The sequence below is a fragment of the Sapajus apella genome, unplaced genomic scaffold, assembly GCF_009761245.1.
Source record: "Sapajus apella isolate SASKATOON/1434 unplaced genomic scaffold, GSC_monkey_1.0 scaffold214, whole genome shotgun sequence".
In the NCBI taxonomy this organism is placed as follows: Eukaryota; Metazoa; Chordata; class Mammalia; order Primates; family Cebidae; genus Sapajus; species Sapajus apella.
This window is the reverse complement of record NW_022437154.1, coordinates 463,483-485,945: the sequence shown is the minus strand read 5'-3', so window position 1 is coordinate 485,945 and position 22,463 is coordinate 463,483. Positions and strand designations below refer to the sequence as shown.

The 22,463-nt window shown below is 42.3% G+C and overlaps 1 protein-coding gene and 2 long non-coding RNA genes across 3 annotated transcripts in view; 1 reads left to right on the top strand and 2 right to left on the bottom strand.

Annotated features, from left to right (window-relative positions):
• IREB2 (iron responsive element binding protein 2) overlaps positions 1-21,361 on the bottom strand; it is a 61,292-nt gene extending 39,931 nt beyond the window's left edge. The window contains exons 1-2 of the mRNA XM_032270671.1: positions 21,198-21,361; positions 19,697-19,786 (exon numbers count right to left, since the gene is read on the bottom strand). Of these exons, the coding sequence (XP_032126562.1) occupies positions 19,697-19,786; positions 21,198-21,216 (109 nt within the window). The 5' untranslated portion in view covers positions 21,217-21,361. The remainder of the gene's footprint in view (positions 1-19,696; positions 19,787-21,197) is intronic.
• Positions 742-17,580, top strand: LOC116544366. The gene is made up of 2 exons (XR_004265899.1): positions 742-798; positions 17,531-17,580. It is a non-coding gene; the product is annotated as an uncharacterized LOC116544366 (long non-coding RNA).
• Positions 13,112-17,523, bottom strand: LOC116544365. Its single transcript, XR_004265898.1, has 3 exons — positions 16,207-17,523; positions 13,805-13,811; positions 13,112-13,121 (listed from the first exon to the last, which is right to left on the bottom strand). It is a non-coding gene; the product is annotated as an uncharacterized LOC116544365 (long non-coding RNA).
• Positions 21,362-22,463: the final 1,102 nt, after the last annotated feature.

The window sequence follows — 22,463 nt, the reverse complement described above, 5'->3', positions numbered from 1 at the left end:
ATTATATTAAGAGATTACTAATTTTGTTAGGTATAACAATGGCACTGCGATTTTTTAAATGTCCTTTCATGCATCAGCTATGCATATGGAAGAATATTTACAGGTTAAAACTGGTAGAATATATGAAACAAAAGATTGGCAAAATGCTGAAAAATGGCTGATAATTACATGCTGGGGATAAGACTATTCTTGCCCTACTTTTTTTCCCCCATTAAGAATATACCTATTGGCCAGGCATGGTGGTGCACACCTGTAATTCCAGCACTTTGGGAGGCCGAGGCAGGGGGATTGCTTAAGCCCAAGAGATCAAGAGTAGTCTGGGTAACAAGGTGGAAACCCATAAACTGGCCAGGCGTGCTGACTCATGCCTGTGGCTCCAGCTACTTGGGAGGCTGAGGTGGGAGAATCACCTGAGCCTGGGAAGTCAACGCTGATCCTGCCACTGCACTCCAGCCTGGGTGATGGGAATGAGACCCTGTCTTAAAAAAAACAACACTAAAATGAATATATTTACTGACTTTTCTAGTACATTCCAGCACTAGGTGAACAAATGAGACATGGTATCTGCTCTTACGAAGTTGGAGCCTACCGGGAGATCTGGACCACAAACAAGTAAACAAATATTTAGAAACAGCAGGTGCTATAAGGGAAGTGAGCAAGGTTCAGGATAGACAATGGCACTCTTAGATGGGGTAAGCAGTGAAAACACCGCTGAGAAAGTGTGATGACCAGCAGGGAGCAGTGGCTCATGCTTACAATCCTAGCACTATGGGAGGCGAGGCTGGAGAATCATCTGAGGTGAGGCGTTTGAGACTAGTCTGGCCAACATAATGAGACTTAATTTTTTTTTTTTTAGAGCAGTTGTAGGTTCACAGCAAAATTGAGAGAAAGGTATAGAGATTTCCCACATGTCCCTTACCCTACACATGCACAGCCTCCCACACGATCAATATTCAGAGCTGTATATTTACTATAATTGATTGACTTACATCAACATAACATATCATAATCACCCCAACTCCACAGTTTACCTTAGGGTTCACTCAGCGTTATGTACCTCCCTCTTTCACACATAAAATTTTCACACACAAAGACTGATAAAGTTATAAGCAAAGTAGAAAAAGGACTACAGTAACAGAAATACTAGATTCAAAGTCTGTATGTTATTTACTACAAGTATGACCTTTGGAAAGTGACTAAGTTGATACATTTTCTCACTAAAATGGAATTGTCAGCTACCTAACAGAGATGTGAAGAGTATCTTTCTTACCTCATCTATCTAGTTAGTACACGTAAAGCTCTCAAATTACAATAAATACTTGGCACTTAATTGATACTAGTTTCCATCCTTGCCTCAATCAGAAACAAAAGAAGCCCCCCAAACCAAGGGGAATTACAGGGGAAATTTTTAAATAGAACATTTGGAAGTAATAAGAAGGAAAATATTATCACAGAAATTATATACAAGATTAATCTTTTATTTAGATAATTATTATGGAAAAACAACCTCAGGAATATTTTTTGTTTATAAAAGTTATAAACCCACTAGAAAAAAAGACAGAGGGAGGCAAAGCCAACAAAATTTTGGAAAACAGGAAGTATTACTAGACAGATGACTGCTAATGGATTGAGCAGAACAAAGGAGAGACAGCTGAAACTTAAATGTCTACATGGGTGGAAAGCCAAGCAGAAACAAAGATTAGGAATCAGGATTGCCTGGGATTTCTCAGGAGGAGTGTTAAAAGCTAGCAGACAATGGAACAATCAATGCCTTCAAAATTCCAAATGAAAATAATTTCCAATCAAGAAATTTATACACAGGAAAACTATCAATTAATCAAGCAAAGTCTCAAAAATGTATTTCTCAGGCATCCTTTCTTAGGAAGCTAGTGGAGGATATGCTCTATAAAACTGGAGAGTAAACAAAAAATAGAAAACCACTAAATCTTGCAAAGTCTCCAAAACAAGAGAGAGCAGACTCTTCTATGACAATGGCTGTGCAAGCTATAACGCAGTCACTCCCAGGTGGAGCAGAAGATAAAGTCCAGATAGGACGTCACCAACAGAAGAAAGAAAATAGCCGATAGATTACATGATCATACCAGGAGGAGGAATTTCATTCTTTTGAAGAGTTCAGAGATGATTTATTTATGAGGACATTTAAAAAAACTAAACAAACAAAAAAAAGACAATCCATTAATTCCAGGAAAAAAACAAAGTTGTATGAGAGATGAGATACAATCATCATTTACTACACGGATTAACTAAGAATATTTATAATCCTAATAATACAAACACTGAACATCGATTCCACCAAAAATTGTGAGTCGCATAAATATACAAAAGTGCCAAATTATCATTTTCACACTACAAAACTACTAAACTCTAAAATCGGACAATCAAGAAACAGCAGTATAAGCAGGGCAATTTAACAACATGGAGGAAGTTACAAGAAGAGACATTCAAGGGAACTGAGAATAGTATTCTCTGGGAAGTAGAAATTGGGTACAGGGCAAAAGGCTACTGTTTTGGTTACAACCAAACAAGTGGGGTTTTAAAAAACTCTTAGTTAAAAATTAAAAAGCAGTTATCAAGTAAGAGTGCTATGAGAAAACACTAATCACAAATGTATTTTATTTTATTTTATTTTTAAGACAAGGCCTTGCTCTGTCGCCCAAGCTAGAGTGCAGTGGTATGATCATGGTTCACTGCAACCTTGACCTCCTGGGCTCAGGCAATCCTCCCACCTCAGCCTCCAGAGTAGCTGAGCTACAGGTGCACACCACCATGTCCAGATGATTTTTGTAATTTTTTTTGTAGAGATGGGGTTTCGCCAAGTTGCCCAGGGTGGTCTCAAATTCCTGGGCTCAAGCAATCCTCCCACCTTGGCTTCCCAAAGTACTGGGATTACAGGCATGAGCCACTGCACCTGGCCTCACAAATGTTAACTGGACATTTTGTCATGAAGAAGCACCAACTATCTCAAATTTGTATAAATTTGTAAAAGTAATGACTAGAGACCTACTGCCAGGAAAGATGCAAATAAATATGCCACTCTCTCTCAAAGCAAAAAAAAAACGTATTTCTCCCTGTGGAAGCCAATCTCCAAGATGATACCACTAATACTTGCCTTCTGGTCATCATGCTCTCATATAATCTGTACTGAAATCAGTTCTGCTTGTCTGACCACGAGAGTATGGCAGAGATGACAGTGTGTGCCTTCCAAAGCCAGGCTATGAAAGTATTTTGGCTTCAGCCTTCCTCTCTTAGATTACTCGGTGAGAGGCCAGCAGCCTGTTATGAGACTACTGAGCAGTACTAAGGTGAGGCCCATGTCGAAAAGAACTGAAGCCTCTCCATCATCAGGGAGCACCATGTGAGTGAGGCCTTGAGCCAGAGCTATTCAACTAAGCCACTGCAAATTCCTGACCTACAGAACCTGACCATCATAAATCTATGTACTGTTGCACTTGGTTTAATCTGTTATTCAGTAAGATAACAAATATGCTTTTCCTCAACTTTTCCAACAATAACATCTGCAATTGTTTATTTAGGACTAAGGGGCAGATACAGAGGTGCTTTATATAAATTATTCCAGTTAACCCTTAAATTAAACCTACAGGTAGATCTGTTCTGGAGTGCAGTGGCCTGATCACGGCTCACTGCAGCCTTGACCTCCTGGGCTCAAGTGATCCTCCTGCTTCAGCCTCATGAGTAGCTAGGACCACAGGTGCACACCACTGCAGCCAGTGAATTCCAGTAGAAGAGTTACAACAATAGAGAGTAAACCAGAAGATGTGAAAAATGGACACATGCTCCAGTTTTTTCTTTTTTTAAATAGAGATGGGATCTCCCTATGCTGCCCAAGCTGGTCTCCAACTCCTGGCCTCAAGCACTCCTACAACCTTGACCTTCCAAACTGCTGGGATTAAAAGCAGAAGACATCATGCCTGGCCTTGGTTTGTTTTTCAATATTAATTCTACGTCTCCACTTTCGAACAGGTATAAAGTTCAGGAAGGCCCATTTGTTCCCTGTCTTCCCCCCTACTCTCCCCATCTCACCTCTACATACACTCTCATACTCCACCTATACCATCTTGCAAGTTCCCTAAACTTCAGAACCTCTCTGATCCCCACTCTCACCACATCTGTTCTTCAATACTGTGGGGATTTTCTCCTTACTTGTCAGCACCAGATAATCCATGCTTTCCTTACTTAGTTAGGGTCAATGCGGTTCAATCTCTCACTTCCCCAAACCCTACATTTATTGCCATTTTATTCTTTTATCCTATTTGCCCAAGAAAACACCAATCCTGTTTTCCCCACCCCTGCACTCTGCAAACTGGTCCACTCCAAGTCACTTCCCTGCACAAGAACTATTCCCTCTTTTCTAAAACTAACTTTACTGGCTGGGCACAGTGGCTCATGCCTGTAATCCCAGCACTTTGGGAGGCTGAGGCAAGAGGATCACTTGACCCTAGGAATTCACACAACCTGGGTAACGTTACAAGATCATCTCTACAAGAAAATGAAAAATTCACTGGGTACAGTGGTATGCACCTGTGGTCCTAGCTACTCATGAGGCTGAATGAAGCAGGAGGATCACTTGAGCCCAGGAGGTCAAGGCTGCAGTGAGCCGTGATCAGGCCACTGCACTCCAGCCTGGGCGACAGACAGAGTAAGACCCTGTCTCTAAATAAATAAATAAACCAAATCAAATCAACCGTAAGTTTACTGAGGCATATTGTATATATCTTATAATTCACCCTTTCCAAATGTATGATTTAGCGATTTTTGTAACGAAAGTTTACCAAGTTGTACAATCAATATCATAAATCAGTTTTAGAACATTTTCATCATCCCAAGAGATCTCTCATGCTATTGTTAGTCCCTCTCCCTTTCCTCTCTAACTCAAGAAACCACCAATCTACTCTTTGCTTTCCCTGGGCATTTCATAGCATCTTGCTCTGGAGCAAAGAGCAAGCATGCTTACTACCCATTATAAAAGACCTGGGTTTCCTGTCTGTGTTTTTTTCACTGAGCCTGCTTTTTACAGTTCATCCATGTTGTAGCAGTTACCTATAGTCAATTTCTTTTTATTGCCAGATAGTATTCCATTGCATATCAAATTTTTGCCTACTCATTACCCATTGCAGGGCATTCAGTTTGTTTTCAATTTTCAGCTATGAATAATGCTGCTCAGATCATTTGAAAAGCTTTATGGAATGTTTTCATTTTTCTTGTGTAGATATTTACGAATGAAATTACTGGGTCACATGGTAAATTTATGTTTAACTTTTTAAGAAACTGCCAAACTGTTTCCCAAACTGGCTGCACTATTTTACATTCTCACTAGCAATGTATGAGGCTTCCCATTTCTCCATATCTTCCCCAACATTTGTCATTGCCAATCTTTTATATAACACCCATTCTAATGGGTATGAATGGTAGTTTGTTGTGGTTTTATTTTAAGTTTTATGTAGAGGAGGAAGAATGAGGAAAAAAATTCCTAAAACGTCAACGCAGAGAAACTGGTACCAAGGTAAATACATGATTATAATCTCGATCAGGTCCTCACTATTCACCCAGAAATCCCAACATTTCCACACTCCATATCAATTGATTCTTATTTTCATCCACTCTCCTTAAAATTTAATCCTTATTTATCTCCTACAGGACATAGCCCCACTTCCCAACTAACTGATAAATAGAAACTAACAGTTCCTACCTCAACTTCCTCCTACTATACCCACAAGCCTTGCTGCCTCGGGATTCACCCCTTCACCAGTTAAGGGAGCTGCAGACTTCCTCCTACTAAATAACTTCTCTATAGGAGTTTTGCATCCTATTCCCATTAACCATTTTAGGACCCAAGAGTCATCAGTCATTTCCTCTCTCCTCTTTTTGCAAACTGGTCTGCAATTCAATTGGTTTCTTCCCATTAACACTTAAACAGCTCTCAGCCCCAGGTGACAAAAGAAGTTCTGCTTTCGTCAAATTCTCTGTATTTTCAGTGTCCACTTTACTACCTTCCCTTCACCTCAGCCCTAATCAATATGATTTCTATCCTTAAACACGAATGAAGCAGGTCTAGCTAGAGTCCCAGTAACCCTGTAGCAATATTCAACAGAGCTAATTACCTAATTTTTGAAATACTCTTTCTACTCAGTTCCATAGCACCATCATCCAGTTTTCTTTCTAACATATTGCTGGAAGACAATTTTCCATGTCTCCCATCTCACATTTCTTCAAGACTTGTGAAGAGAGGCAATGACTGCCTTTGTTCCAGACTTTTTTTTTCAGAGATGTCTATATACTGAATAGTCTTGGAATATACAATAGCATGTCTCTCTGGAGCAAAGAGCAAGCATGCTTACTACCTATTATAAAAGACTTGGGTTTCCTAAACCATAGTTCCTTTTCTGTGACACAACCCCTGTGTATGCAGGTGTTACCTGGCCTTCTTAAACATTACCCTACAGAAACTAGAGCTTGGGAAACCAACAGAAATACCAGTATTAAGGATAATGCTTTGCTGTGAGTAATAAACTTGTCCATCGTCCCTGACCCAAGAGTCAGGTGCCTTTCTGCCAACACACATGAAACTATGTCAGGCTAACTTGTTAACTTGCAAGGAAGGTAAAATTTTAAATCCTTTATAGGTTTGTTTTTTTTTTATTTTAAATAGAGATGGGGTCCCACTATGTTGCCCATGCTGGTCTTGAACTCCTGGGCCCAAAAGATCGTCTCGCTTCAGCCTCCCAAAGTTCTGAGATTACAGGCATGAGCCACCAGGCTGAGCCAAGCCTCCTTTGTAGTTCTTAACACTTCCGGGTAGCCCCATTTTCCTTGTTAACCTCTACTCCTTTATCTGATCTTTAAATTGGAGTTCCTCAGAGTTCATTTTGAGGCTCACTTTTTTTTCTTACTCTATACTGTTTCCTTCAGGGAGTGCCACTGCTCCTATGGCTTCAATTTTCACGACATCTACAATAATAATTCAAAAATATTTTCTGCAGTCCAAGTCTGTCTTCTAAGCTCCAAAACCACATGCCTAATTCCTCCTGAACAAAGTTACTTTAATACTGGTTATGTTCCCAAATTCACTAGTACCTAAGACTTGAACTCGGTGATTTCCCCTCTGCCCCTTCCCCTTATCATCACCTCATCTTCCATCCCCTAGTGTAGTAAATAGCACCACCATTCATCCAGATGTTTATTCCAAAAGGTCGAGGCACCTTCCCCAATGCCTCTCCCGAATCTTTTTGTCTTCTATCACCATCACCATTAAAGCTAGTCTAAGGGGCCGCGCGCGGTGACTCACGCCTGTAATCCCAGTACTTTGGGAGGCCGAGGTGGGTGGATCACGAGGTCAAGAGATCGAGACCATCCTGGTCAACATGGTGAAACCCCATCTCTACTAAAAATACAAAAAATCAGCTGGGCATGGTGGCGCGTGCCTGTAATCCCAGCTACTCAGGAGGCTGAGGCAGGAGAATTGCCTGAACCCGGGAGGCGGAGGTTGCGGTGGGCCGAGATCGCGCCATTGCACTCCAGCCTGGGTAACAAGAGTGAAACTCTGTCTCAAAAAAAAAAAAAAAGCTAGTCTAAATCACCACTACATCATCTCTCACTTAGGTTCCACCAAACTGCACTTCGGGCTGAGTATCCCTAATCCATAAATCCAAAATCCACCAGGTGTGGTGGCTCACGCCTATAATCCCAGCACTTTGGGAGGCCAAGGTGAGTGGATCACCAGAGGAGTTTGAGACCAACCTGGTCAACACGGTGAAACCCTGTCAGGTACGGTAGCTCACACCTGTAGTCCCAGCTACTAGGGAGGCTGAGGCAGGAGAATCGCTTGAACCCCGGAGGAGGAGGTTGCAGTGAGCCGAGACCGTGCCATTGCACTCCAGCCTGGGCAATAAGAGTAAAACTCCATCTTAAACAAAAAAAGAAAGAAAGAAAGAAAGAAAAAAAAAAACTCCAGAGTGCTCCAATGAGCATTTCCTTTGAGCTTGATGCTCAAAAAGTTTCAGATTTCAGATTTTCAGATTAGGGATACTTACCCTGAGTATTCATATTGTTTATTATAATCACACAAAATACCAGTTTCACTTAAAAATGTCCCTACAAAGCAGAAAAACTGTTCACTATCTCAATTGAGGAGGTCAAGTCTTAATATTCTGTGTGAGAAAAATGAAAATATTTGTATAGTATTTCTGCTCAATACCAAAGTACAACAGTTGCTTGCAAGAAAACCTCTTGTACGGTTGAGCTGCAGGCTAAAATAGCCTTTTGTTTTTCAAAGAACATTGTTTTTTACTTGAAAGAAGTGATGAACTATAGCTATTCAAATGTGTGTATTTGGCAAAAAGTTTCTCAAAAGTGAATGAAAGCTCGGCACAGTGGCTCACGCCTGTAATTCCAGCACTTTGGGAGGCCAAGGTGGGTGGATCATCTGAGGTCAGGGGTTTGAGACCAGACTGGCCAACATGGTGAATCCCCGCCTCTACTAAAAATATAAAAACTTAGCTGGGTGTGGTGGTGGATGCCTATAATCCCAGCTACTTGGGAGGCTGACGCAGGAGAATTGTTTGAGCCTGGGAGGTGGATGTTGCAGTAAGCCGAGATAGCGCCATTACACTCCATCCTGGGCAACAGAGCAAGATTAGAATGAAATAAGCTTCTGCCAGTCTGCTCATTACATTATAGGTCTTTGAGAAATAAGAGTTTATCAAGTTATGTAGAACTTCCAAATGTGGACACCATTACATTGTATACACACACACACACACACACACACACACACACACACACACACGTGTTAATATCACCACAACCCTCCCAACATGGGAGCCGGAGTCCCTCTATGGCTATATGCTCTAAGGTCTCCTGTCTGTGCCAGTACCTGGACTGAGACACTCCCGTAAAGAAGGCCTACTGCCCTGACAGCCCACGGACTCCATCTGTAAGCTGACTGGAAGGTCACACATTGAACTGTCCCTCCTTCTATAAGCCCCCACATGGCCCGTGAGCTCTGAAGGGCTCTTGCCGCCTAACAGCATTTGTCTTCCCAAGGCACGCCCACACTGCTGGTTGCTCATCATCAGATCCCCTGCCTGTACTCCAGAGGGTACCCAGCAATCCAGACCAGCTCCAACCTGGCCAAAACCAGCATACCTCTCTGTTATCTGTGGCCCAACCCACACCTACTCCAGTGAGTTCTGAACCTCTTCCAAGTTTGTCCTTCCTTGGGTATTCTCCCTTAGACCTACAGTACCATACACAGTTTCCCTATATTACAATTATTCTTACAGTTAATAATTATGTATAGTAAGCTTCTTCTGTTTAACCTACTATGGGGTTTAACCTACTATGTGGTTTCTATCTCCTGAATGGACCCAAATTGCTACAACAAACATAGTACTGTACTTCACACATATTTTCCATGTACGTCCCCATTACTAAACTGTGTTATTTGCTTTAGCACAGATACTATCTTAGCCATCTTTCATTTGCTAGAAATATGTAAGTCCTCAAGAAATATTAGCTGAATGAATTAAATGGTGTTGAGAGACTCCCGCAACAAATAAAAAAAATTGACTGAATTACATCTGCCTCTTCTAATCAGGAATGTCTAGAATTCTATGAATCTATAAAGCTAACCCTTTAAGGATAGGTAATCAAAAACACCATGGAGGAACCAGGATGCTGGCAATTTAAACAGGTTAATAATTTGTTTTATCACACTTCTGAAATAATCTGGTAACAATAAATATCCTTCTGAATAGTAACTTAGTGGAAGATCCAATAAGTGGTTCAGGCTCTGAAAAAAAAACAAAAAAACGCTGAGGTCCACTATTGTATATGGGAAGCATCTGATGAAAGACAAATGCAGGCTCCCAAGACTGCAGGTTCTACTATTCAAGGCTAAACAGCTGCTGCAAAGATTAGAAAATACAGTGTATCTCTCCACAGAGGTCACAAACTCTGTCTCATGTCTGCTAGCCTACAGACATGTTTTACTTGTTCTGCAGAGTTTTAACATTTTAAATTTAACTGCCAACATTTAAAACACCTTTCACATGAAAATCCAAACTTCTGGCTTCTCAAGGCAAAAATCAGAAAACTTTTCCCTATTTTGTTTTTAAACTTTTTTCAATAAAATATAAAAAATGTAAATTTTAATAGTAATAAGAGATGGTGTCTCACTATGTTGACCATGCGGGCCTTGAACTCCTGCCCTCAAGCAATCCTCCCATCATAGCCTCCCAAAGTGCTAGGATTACAAGTGTGAGCCACCACTCCCAGTCAAAAAAAAAAAAAAAAAAAATCAGAAAACTTTACAATACCAACCTTATACTTCTGCTGGAACTTTGTAAGCACCTACCTCTCTATACAGGATATGTGCCTTCCTGTTTGCCACACAATTCCCACTAGAGCATTTCACTTGTTTATGTTGCCTCCCTGGTCCCTATAAGCATGAGCTTGCAACCCCTGCGGTACTAGGTTTTTACAAGCATAGGTTTTGGAATCAAGATTTTTGTTCATGCTTCTGTCCCACCACTTAGTAGGTAATGGCAATTAATTGCGGAACCTTGGCCTTATAGAACTGGATACAGTAAATACACACTCAACAAATACTAGCACATTATTACACTACTCAACTGGGAAATAGAATGTATTGGAGAGAAAAGGCATTGGTCTTGAAATCAGAAGATAATAAAATATGTTGTGACCTTAGGCAAATTACTTGTATTTTCCACCTCGGTTTCCTTATCTGTATAAGGTAGATCTAAAACTATATTCCCTGCTTATCACAAAGCAGCATAGTGAAGTAAAAGGGCGTTGATATTTGTAAAAATGGAAAATTCCAGGTTCGAGCAGTAGTGAAGAAATTACCCATGGGGAGTATCAGTACTCTAGTAAGCAGGCTTTGGATAACTAAATGTGACAGGGAAACCCATCAGTCAGAAGGAAGGGGAAAAGACTCTGAAGCCACAGGTTCTCTAGGCCTGCCAAAAGCCCCAAAGAGACTGTATCTTTGGAGTCTAGACGGGGAAAGAGGGCTAGGAGACCAGAGCAGGAACCAGCTAACATAGCTACAGGGTAAAGCTAATCCTCCTGAAGGCTAGGAGCCTGGAGAAAAGATTAGGAAGCTGTTCTAGAAGGCCCTGTAATCCCATCAGACCCGGCAACAAGACTAACCCATGACCATGTCTGACTAGAGTCAAAGAAGTGTTTCTGTCTCCGACCAGAACCAGGTGGGATAGGGCTGATTTCCAATAAAGAAAGTCTGACCTCCACAGAACAAGACATCGTCTCTTCAAACAAATAAATAAACAAACTCTGACCTTTTTTTCTCCTCTTTTTAAATATATTGCCATTGGGCCCAGTGCAGTGGCTCATGCCTGTAATCCCAGAACTTTGGGAGGTTGAGGCGGGCAGATCACTTGAGGCCAGGAGCTCGAGACCAACCCGGCCAACATGGTGAAACCACATCTCTACTAAAAATATAAAAATCAGCTGGGCATGGTGGCCCACACCTGTAACATCAGCTACTCAAGTGACTGAGGCAAGAGAATCACTTGAACTTGGGAGGCAGAGGTCACAGTGACCCGAGATTACGCCACTGCACTCCAGCTGGGGTGACGGAGTGACTGTCTCAAATAAATACATACATACATTGCCATTGAGAGTCTGAGGACGCTGAAAAAAAACGGATTCCTGCATAAGATTTTTTTTTTTCACGTTTACTGTCAGGTTCTCAGAATGCCTATATCACAGCCGTCTTTGCAAGGAGTTCCTTTTACACCAGTTGCTGGTGGGCTCTGGGTAGCCTTGCCACGCTGGCATGAATGGCTGGGACCTGGAGCCAGCCTTCCAACAGACAACCAATCTAGAGTCTGGCCAGTAGCACAGGGAGTAGTCAAGCACAAATGACATGCCTAACAGAACTTGACTTAGGGATAAGGCAGAAAACAGACGGAAACAAACAGAAACTGAGAGAAAAAGAAAAGCAAAATAATGGGCCAGGCATGGTGGCTCACACCTATAATCCTAGCACTCTGGGAGGCCAAGGCAGGAAGACCACTTGAGCTCAGGAGACTCCCATCTCTACAAAAGACTGGAAAAAAACAAGGCTGGGCGTGGTGGGTCAGCCCACCCATCTCTACAAAAGATTAAAAAAAAAAAAGAGGCCGAGGTGAGTGCATCACCTGAGGTCAGAGCTTGAGACCAGCCTGGCCAACATGGTAAAACCCCATCTCTACTAAAAATACAAAAATCAGCAGGGTGTGGTGGCACACACCTGTAATCCCGGCTACTTGGGTGGCTGAGCCAGGAGAATCACTTGAACCTGGGAGGTAGAGGTTGCAGTAAGCCGAGACTAAACTCCAGTCTGGGAGACAGAGTGAGACTCTGTCTCAAAAAAAAAGAAAATAAAGCTAGCCAGGTATAGTGGTACCTGCTTGTAGTGGGAGGCTGAGGTGGGAGGATCTCTTGAGCCCAGGAGGTCAAGGATGCATGAGCTATGACTACACCACTGAATCCCAGCTTGAGTAACAGAGAGAGACCCTGTCTCAAAAAAAAAAAAAAAGGGAAGGAAAACAGAAATAGGGAAAATTAGCTAAGTCAGAATCATGGGCTCTACACATGCCTGCTGAAGAGAACGAAGAGTCTGATCTGACCACACAATCAGATCCTGTCAATTTCCTTATTTCCTTCAACTCTTCAAAATAAACTCCCCAATTTAATGTAGAACAAAAAAGAAGAAAAAAGATTTTTTTTCTTCACTTACTTCACTAACAGAAGTTCAGCAAACAAGAAATATCTACTATTGACGAAGGTGCAGAAACACATATTCTTCTCATTCACTACTGGCAAGCATGTAAACTGCATTATCTGCTAACATAATACAGCAGATGTCCCTCATGGTGCCTGTCCAAACTGCTACCCATGGAATGGGCTGTTCTCAGTGTCCTGTGGCCTCCTTGGCTACAGCAGCGAAGCAGAAGCCATTCCCCTGGCAGGCTAATGACCAAAAGTCTTGTAAAAAAGGAGACACTGGGGCCAATTAGAATCACCTCTCAGAACTGTGTAATCAGGACACAGAGACACTAAACTGGAAAGGTGTTAAGAGCTAAACTAGGGACTGAAGTTGCTATTTGAGGCCATGTACAAAGTGAGTGGGCTGAGAAGCCTTGTGTATAGTTAGGTGGAGGAAGAAAGAGAGTGGAACAGGGCAGAAATCTGAAGGTACTGAGTGAAAACAATAAAGAATTTCCTTAATTCTGGGCCACCACAATTTTCTTGAGAGACAGCCACATTTCACTGGCCTGGGAGCGCTGTATCATTACAATAAATCCCTCTTCACTTGAACTAGTGTCTGTTCCTTAGAACCAAAAGGGCCTAATCTAGAGTAAAGTTGGCAATAAAAGCAAAGGTAAAATGTGGAGGGTTGGTGAGTACACGGTTGTACCTGGACTAGTAGAATGATGTTAGGTAAAGGCAATCCTTAGAAAGTTATGTACTATGTGTACAAATTACAAACAATTTCATTGCTTATCCAACCCAGTCTTTTCAAGAGCCCACATAAGAGACAAGATGAACAGATCTGTGTCTCTTTCAGCAAGATAACCGGACCAGCAATAGACTCCTGACAAGTGCAGTCAAAACAGGTTAAAACATCAGGTGAGCCGGACACAATGGATACACCTGTAACCCCAGCACTTTGGGAAACTGAGGCAGGAGGATCATTTGAGGCGAGTATTCAAGACCAGCCTAGGCAACATAGGGAGACCCTGTACCTACAAAACATTTAAAATTTAGCCAGGCATGATGGCATGTGCCTGTAGTCCCAACTACTTGGGAGACTGACATAGGAGGATCACTTGAGCCTGGGAGGTCCAGGCTGCAGTGAGCCATGATCGAACCACTGCATTCCAGTCTGGGTAACAGCAAGACCCTGAGGGAAAAAACAAAACAAAACAAGCAAGAGTCATCTAGAGAGAGAGTCTTAACTGGATGGTAATCCAGGCATAACATACAAGAATGGTCCGCAGTGGCCATATCGGGCATTATACAAAAATGAGTGAGTAAAGTAGGCTGTAGAGATGGAAGAATAAATATTCAAAAAGAAACAGAAAATAAACCAGGCAGCCTTCAAGTGGCAAACAGAACACCGCCTCTGGCTTAGAAATTCTGGTTCCCATGAAACTTGACTATGCTTTCTTGTCTTTGGATGTCTGGAAACTGCAACATATTTTTTACTTGAGTATTTTTGTTCCTTATAGTCCAAGGTAAAGACCGCAACTGGGCAGGGCATGGTGGCTCAAACCTGTAATCCCACAACTTTGAGAGGCGGAGGCGGGTGGATCATCTGAGGTCAGGAGTTCTAACACCAGCCTGGCCGGCATGGCAAAACCCCGTCTCTACTAAAAATACAAAAATTAGCAGGGTATGATGGCAGAGGCCTGTAATCTCAGCTACTAGGGAGACTGAGGCAGAAGAATCACTTGAACCCAGGAGGCAGAGGTTGCAATGAGCTAAGATTGCACCACTGCACTCCAGCCTGGGTGACAGAGCAAGACTCCATCTCAAAAATAAATAAATAAATAAAATAAAAGCGTGTGATGGGGTGGAGGGAATACATACTTTCAGCCCAACAATTCTATGTAATAACAAGCCTGCACAAAAATGCAAGTATTAGCACAAAGCTTTATTTGTAAATAGAGAAAAGTTACCATCAGCCACAGTATTCAAAGGTCTGTTAACTAAACCTTAATGCATTCATACAGGCAATACTGTGCAGATATTAGAAGCTGTAGAGAAGTTCAGGTATCCCTTTCTGCCTGAGCTCATGCTCCTTGACTCAGAAACCAAATAGATTCAGATAGCAAGGGACACCTGTATTCAATGACATGGAAAGATGTTCATGATAAATTAACTGAAAAAAGGGTTACAAAACAACATATACCCTATTTTCATTAAAAGGAGCATATCTGCATGTATTTTTGTATACACATAAAAATGAGACTTTCTGTACTGTCTGCAATGTTCTTGTCTTCCTGTGATTCTTATAAACAATAAAAACTCTCCTAAAAAATTAAATACAAGATTTTCTTTCAAAGGCTGCAAGGTAGGATTTGGACAATAAGTCCCAGCTCTATTGTAGGACTAAGCAGTACTGTGGTTAAAAAAGCAAGCAGACAGGAAGAAAAAAAGAAAGGGTGAATGAGAAGACTTAAAGAAGGGAATCTGGGGTCTTTACACCACCAGAGGCCCTGTTGCCAATAATAGGTACTCTCTAAAATCAACCTTTCACTCCAGCCAGGCCAGTCTCCCCACTATCTTCCCCTTCATTCAACATAGTCATTCATGTTTCCATTATGCTGTTCATTCTAATTGTCTGGTGTTGACTGTCCTCCATCACACATATCCTCTGTTTAACAGCAATTCAAGTCTCAATTCCTTCAGAAAGCAGCCTCTCACTACTCTAGACAACACTGATTTCTCCTCTCTGTAAAAATAGCGATAGTTTTGAATTTAGAAATCTACTTAAGAGTCACCCAAATCAGCTACTTGGGAGGGTAAGGCAGGAGGATCTCTTGACCTCAGGAGTTGAGGCTGCAGTGAGCTATCATCATGTCACAGCACTCCAACCAGGATGACAGTGAGTCCCCCAGCTTTATAATTTTTTTTTAAGGAGTTACTCAATATCTACATTTGAGACTACCTAGATTTTGACTACATGATGTTTCTAGTTAACAAATTGGAGCACCAGACAGGCAGCTCCAGAATATTAAAAACATTCCCCACAACTGGCTGAGTGCAGTAGTTCATATCTGTAATCCCGGCACTTTGGGGGGCCAAGACAGGAGGATTGCTTGAGGTTAGGAGTTTGAGACCAGCCTGGTCAATATAGTGAAACTCCATCTCAGCTAAAAATAAAACATCAGCTGGACGTGGTGGTGCACACCTGTAAGTACCAGCTACTTGGGAGGCTGAGGCATGAGAATTGCTTGAATCCTGGAGGCAGAGGTGGCAGTGAGCCAAGATCACGCCACTGTATTCCAGCCTAGGTGACACAGTGAGATTCTATCTCAAAAACAAACAAACAAAAAGACAAGAGATTCCCACTAGCGAAATCATGCAAGATCAAAATGTAATCAATGTCTAAGACGTGCCCATTCCCAGAGATACCTTGAGTCTAAATTTGGGAAGCAAAAGGATAAAACGGCAGTAAAAAAGCAGAAATCAAATAATCTGTGTTGAACTCTATCAAAAGTCAGAAGAGAGGGCATCAGGTTGGTAAGGCAGACAGTCTAGGCTGGTTCACTCACCACCCACTCCCAACCACTTCTCCCTTTCCTTTCTCTGTTGTAAAAGCTGTAGAGATAAAATACAGTACTCTCATCTCATCTGTGGTTTGGCTTTTTGTGGTTTCAGTTACCTGTAGTACAGCACAATAAGGTATTTAGAGAGAGAAAAAGACCACATTCACGTAACTTTTATTACAGTATGATATTATAACTGTTCTATTTTATTATTAGCTACTGTTAATCTCTACTGTGCCTAATTTATAAATTAAGTTTGATCATAGGTATGTATGTATAGGAAAATACATATACACCAACGAGTATATATATACACGGTTTGGTACTACCCATAGTTTCAGGCGTCTACTGGGGGTCTTGGAACATATCTCTCATGGATAAGAGAAGATCATGATTACTCCACCTTTCAGCCTTCCTGAAGATAAGAGTGGCCACTGATACTCTGGCCAAAGAGGCAAAAGCCCCTGGAGAGGGCTTTTTCTTTTGTTTTGCCCCTCCAGCTGCTTGGAGCATGGACATAATGCCTGGAGATGCAACCGAAAGAATAAAAACAAAATGGTAAGACAGGACAAGCCTTGATCCTTGCTGAAATTGGTGCTGCATAGCCCTAGTCTGTCGATCTTGTTATGTAAGAAAAATAAACTCATATTTCTTAAAGTCATTGGACAGCAGGTTTTCAGTTCCTTGCAGCTGTAGGGATCCCTGATACAGTTAGCATGGAGCTTAGAACAATGTTTCTTAATTATCTTTACTCTGCAACATTTATGAGGGATAGATGCCATTCTCTTCATTAATTGTTACTCGTTAGAGCAGTCACTCTCAACATGGCAGGCAACAAAATGGGAATGAGGGCAGAGAAGACTGGCTCTGAACCTTGGTGACTACCAAAGCAATGTCCTCTTGTAAGCATATTTCTAGGAGGCAATTCAATCTGATCCCTACAAAAATGCAGTAAGTATTTTTTGTTCTAAGGGTAAACAAGCAAAATACTTTCTATCTAAGTTGTTCCTTTCTTTCAAAGTCAATTCTCCAAATTTTACTCCTTCTTAATAACTAGGAAATTACTTAAGTAATTATTAATTACTTCTCATAATAATCATTCTATTAAAAAACCAAGAGGGGCCGGGCACAGTGGCTCACTACTATAATTCTAGCACTTTGGGAGGTTGAGGTGGGTGGGATCACTTGAGGTCAGGAGTTTGAGACCAGCCTGGCCAACATGGTAAAACCCCTTCTCTACAACTAGCTGGGCGGGTGATGCACACCTGCAGTCCCAGCTACTTGGGAGGCTGAGGCACGAGAATCGCTTGAACACAGGAGGCGGAGGTTGCAGTAAGCTGAGATCACACTGCTGCACTCCAGCCTGGGTGACAGAGCTAGATCCTGTCTCAAAAAAATAACTAAAATAAAATAAAATAAAAACAAAAACCAGGGTACTGACCGCACATAAATAAAAACCAGCTTTCTGTTTTGAAATTCTTTATATTCACAGTTATTCTATTACATTTATCATGGTTATAAAAACTGGTAATTCTGGAATAATGTTAAGTACGGACATACTCTGTAAAGTTATACACAAATGCCCATGACAGCTTATTTCTCAGAGAAAATTTAACTTCCATATTATATCAATTGTTCCCTTTCAATGCATTTTACAGTTGTTTTTGATAGTTTCCTACTGATTCCCTAAATTTGAAAAATATAAATCACCTTTCAAGTAAGCACATTTCTACAGATTATACACAAAGTATTTACACTCAATCTTCAAAACATCGTATGTGCTCCTTTAATTTATTAAGCTATGGAATTTGAGTTAAAAAACTTACAAGCCAGGATCATTAGATTATTTTGGAGAAGTAAAAGTGAAATAAAAAGACTATTCTTGTAAACAATCAATCTAGCTGTTTTCAAAATTAATGCAAACTCATCATCAGTGAAGGGATAAACTTAATGTGAAAGACACACATCATTAAGAAAATGACCAACCTCTTTTAACAAACATATCAATACAAATCATTGCAGCTAAACATGGAAGGTAAAGGATATTGCTCTCATTTTGGCAAACTATTTCTTAATGACAACCTAATTCCAAAATGGGGATTCTCTAAGATACTCCAAAATATCTGTATTTCACAATACACAAAAAATATCACACATAGCAGTCAAGAATATTTAAATTCCTCAAAATCTACAGAAAAATCACAAAAACAATCTTAATAATGCAAGAATAATCAAGGTTAAATCTCCTTCCAAAACTGACCACAATAGATGTGGCATTCAATTTATCTTTTCATGTCATTGTCACAGAAAAGTTCATTAACAATAATCGGTCTTCTAAACTATTGGCCTAATTGAGAGTTACTCAACTGTCAGTAAAGTCAAAACTTCCAATCAATGCCCTGCAGGTCAGTCACAGTCACTCTTCTGAGACCACAGGGAAAGGTTTGACCCCGATCAGGTGAATGAGAATGTCTGCCAAAACTGTAGGTGTGCAGGTTGGCGCAAACAATGCCCAACGCTGCAGAACAACTCAGTCAGTGGGTCCTGTTGGTAATTCCTAATCAACAGATGGCAAAAAGAACAGATGTGGGCACTGTTCATTTGAGAAAGTAAAATAAGCCAGGCACAGTGGCTCATGCCTGTAATCCCAACACTTTGAAAGGTTGAGGCAAAAGGATCGCTTGAGGTCAGGGTTTGAGACCTGAGCAACACAGAACCCACCTTTACAAAAAATATAAAAATTAGCCAAGTGTGTTGGCATGCACCTCTAGGCCTAGTTACGTGGGAGGCTGAGGCAAGGATTGCTTTAGCCCAGGAGTTCAAGGCTGTATGAGACTGCACTCCAGCCTGGGCAACAGAGCAAGACTTTGTCTCAAAAAAAAAAAAAAAAAAAAAAAGAAAAGAGAAAGTAAAATATACATTTAATTGGTGTAGTGTATCAAAAGTCAGTCAGGTTCTTCTAAAAATCACATTAGGCCAGGCACAGTAGCTTACATGTATAATCCCAACACTTAGGGAGGCAGAGGCAGGAGGATAATATGAGCCCAGGGGTTCAAAACTAGCCTGGGTAACATAGCAAGACCCCAGTCACCAACAAAAATAAGAAAAAAAAATTTTTTAACTGCATTACTGGTTGCTTTTAGGAAAAAAATTAGTGTTTAATTAACTCGATTTTAAAATAAGAAGTTAAGGTACATCTTCTTCCCAAGAGGAGTTTTTAAAATGGTATAGGTATGTGGAGGTGTACCGGTTACAACACGGTAGAAATAAATTTAAAATTTCTTCAGCTCAGTTTAACAAATGCATTTTAATTATTAGAGACTAAACAAACTCAAGAAAATGTAAAACAACATTACCATACTTGGTGCCTCCAAGTTTAGATACATTGAAGAACTTCTTATGTGAACTGTCATTTAATGTTTCAATAAGGTACTCAAAGGCGTATCCTGGAAAAAAAAAAATTTAATTAAACACAGCAACAATACCTGGAATGAAAACACCTGGAAACTAGCTCTGTCTAACAGAATTTTCTGCAGTGGTACAAATGTTCTAAGTTTGAGCTGTCCGGTAAAGTAGCCATTAGCCACGTGTGGCTCTTGAGCACCTGAAAGATGGCTATGGTGCCTGAGGAACTGAGTTTTTAATTTATTTAATTTTTATTACAGTTACAAAGGGCTAGTATCCACCACACTGGACGGCATCTCTCTAAATCATAATGTGTCGAATAAAAACTAGTAAGGTAATTCACTCCAGAAATGTTTTAACACACAATACCTGGAAAGAGACACTAAAAATGATTTAAATAATCTACGGGGACGTTTTGGAAAAGACATGTCTTGAAAACTGCAGAGACAGGAATTTGGGAACTCCAAAATTAGCATTAGAAGGACTGATTAAAAAAAAAACCAAAAGATGGATTTTTACGAAGTATTCAATAAACAAAAACAAAAAACTTCTCAGGTTCTTACAAGGGTTTAGTACAGAAAATTAAAGTAACAGAATATCTAGGAAATTAGCATATTCTCCCCGAAAGATATAAGTCCTTCTGGTTTTGCACGAATTGAAGCTGAACTTCAAAGACGCAGGGGTCTCATTTGAATATGCCTCAGCTCCCAACATTCTAGGGGGCAGTGGCGGGGAGGCAGCCTTGAGGTTGAAAAGAACCTTCAGATCTTTTGTGCAGACTCATAGCGGTGGGTGGGCAGGACCCTCAACATTGTTAAGGCTTTCATCCAAAAAGAGAAACACAAGCACAACCCATTTTCAGAATGAACAGTATTTTTTTCTCTTTTTTTGCAGAGGGAGGTGGACGGGGGGAGGAGACAGCGCTGCAATAAATGGTCGGGGAACTGACTGACCCATGTTCAACCTTAACTGCCCCTCCTTCGGCTTCCAGAGACACACAGAGACCGAGGGGCCTGAGGCTGGGCTGTGGAACCAACATCCAGCTGCGTGAGACCCAAGCACGGAGACGCAGGCCCCCGCCCTCATCGCTCCCCAATGGGGGGCGGGCAGAGGAAGATGGTGGGCCTCTCCCTGCCCCGGTGTTGCTGACGGGGGCCAGGAAGGCGCTGGCAGCAGACAGCGGCCATGGGAGAAAGAAGGGTGCGGGTCAAGACCAGCGGTGGGGCGGCCCGTCCTGCGGGGGTCGCGCGGGAGGGTGGGGACCGGGAATCCCATCTTCCGCGGCCTGGGCTCAAAGGGCGGCCCAGCAGGCAGGCCCCGAGGGGAGCACAACCCGAGCCCCGAGGGCCTGGGCGCCTGCCGAGCGACTCCAGGCAAGAAAAGCAAGGAACACGGCGCCTAGGCAGCGCGCGTTTCCAGCTGCCAGACCCAGCTCGGAGGCCCGAAACTGACCTGCTTTTGGGGCGTCCATCGCCGGAGACCATATTATCCCTGCGGGGAGGGGGCCAGCGGGGGAAGGAGGGGGGAGGCCGGGCAGGGAAGAGGGGGAGGAAGACAGGCGGACTGGCAAGGGAGGAAGGAAGGAAGCAGTCTCGCTCAAATATCGCGAGAGCCGCAGAGCCAGCCCCGGGTCTGCGCTTGCGGGATTTGTCGCCTAACTCCCGCGAGACCTTCGGAAGGAAAACAAAGAAAGAGAAGGGGCGGAGCTAACCGGAGGGCGCTTTCTCTCGCCCTCGCCGCTTTTCTCGCGAGCGGGGGCGGAGCGCTGGGGAGGCTCACGCGGTGGCGTTGGAGTCGCTAGTTTGGCCTTGGCAGCGGTCCGTTACTTAGTTGTGGCCTGAAGGTTTGTATTGGGGTCGTGAGTTCCAGCTGTGTGCGCGGTCCCGCAAGGGGTCTTTCGGAATCAGGGTCGGAATGGGAACTCCTAGGAGAAAAAGCTGAAGGAGAGCCACTTTCCCGTAACGGTAAAGCCTTACCTTAACTTGTCAGACGTGGCGGCCCACACGCCTGTTCTCAATAGGGGCGGCCACACTGATCCGGCCCGTGGGAAGCGCTCAACTAACTGTTGAATGAATGAATTTTTTCTTGTACTCCTGTAGCTTCCATCTCTGCCGCAGTTAACACACTTAAGCCTCTCCATCCCTCCGCCTCAGCTCCTCCGGCCCCTGTGTGCTCCACCTGCCCAGCATTATCTCCTGCGGGCAGCAACTTAACAGAAAGAGTTGCTCATACTCGCCCTCTCCCTTCCACTCCTTATCTTCTTCCAGTCTGGTTTCCATTCCCAGAAATGCCTTTAGCCAAGGTCAGCCATGACTCCACTTGCTGATCTCAGATACCTCAATCTTGACTGGTTCTTTCCCCTTGTTGAAAAATATTCTTCTATCAGCTTCTGTGACCTCAGACTCTACTTTTTTTCTTCTCCTAAGGGTGCTTGATCTCAGGCTCCTCTGCAGGCCTCTTCCTCTGCCCAGCTTGTAAATGTACTGGGCACTGGATGGGCACAGTAGCTCATGTCTGTAATTCCAGCACTTTAGGAGGCCAAAGTGGGAGGATGGCTTGAGCTGAAAAGTTCGAGACCAAACAGGGCAACATAGTGAGACCCCCATCTCTACAAAAAAAATTTAAAAATTAGCTGGGCATGGTGGCATGCACCTGTAGCCTCAGCTACTCAGGAGGCTAAGCTGGGAGGATCACTTGGGCCCAGGATGCTGAGGCTGT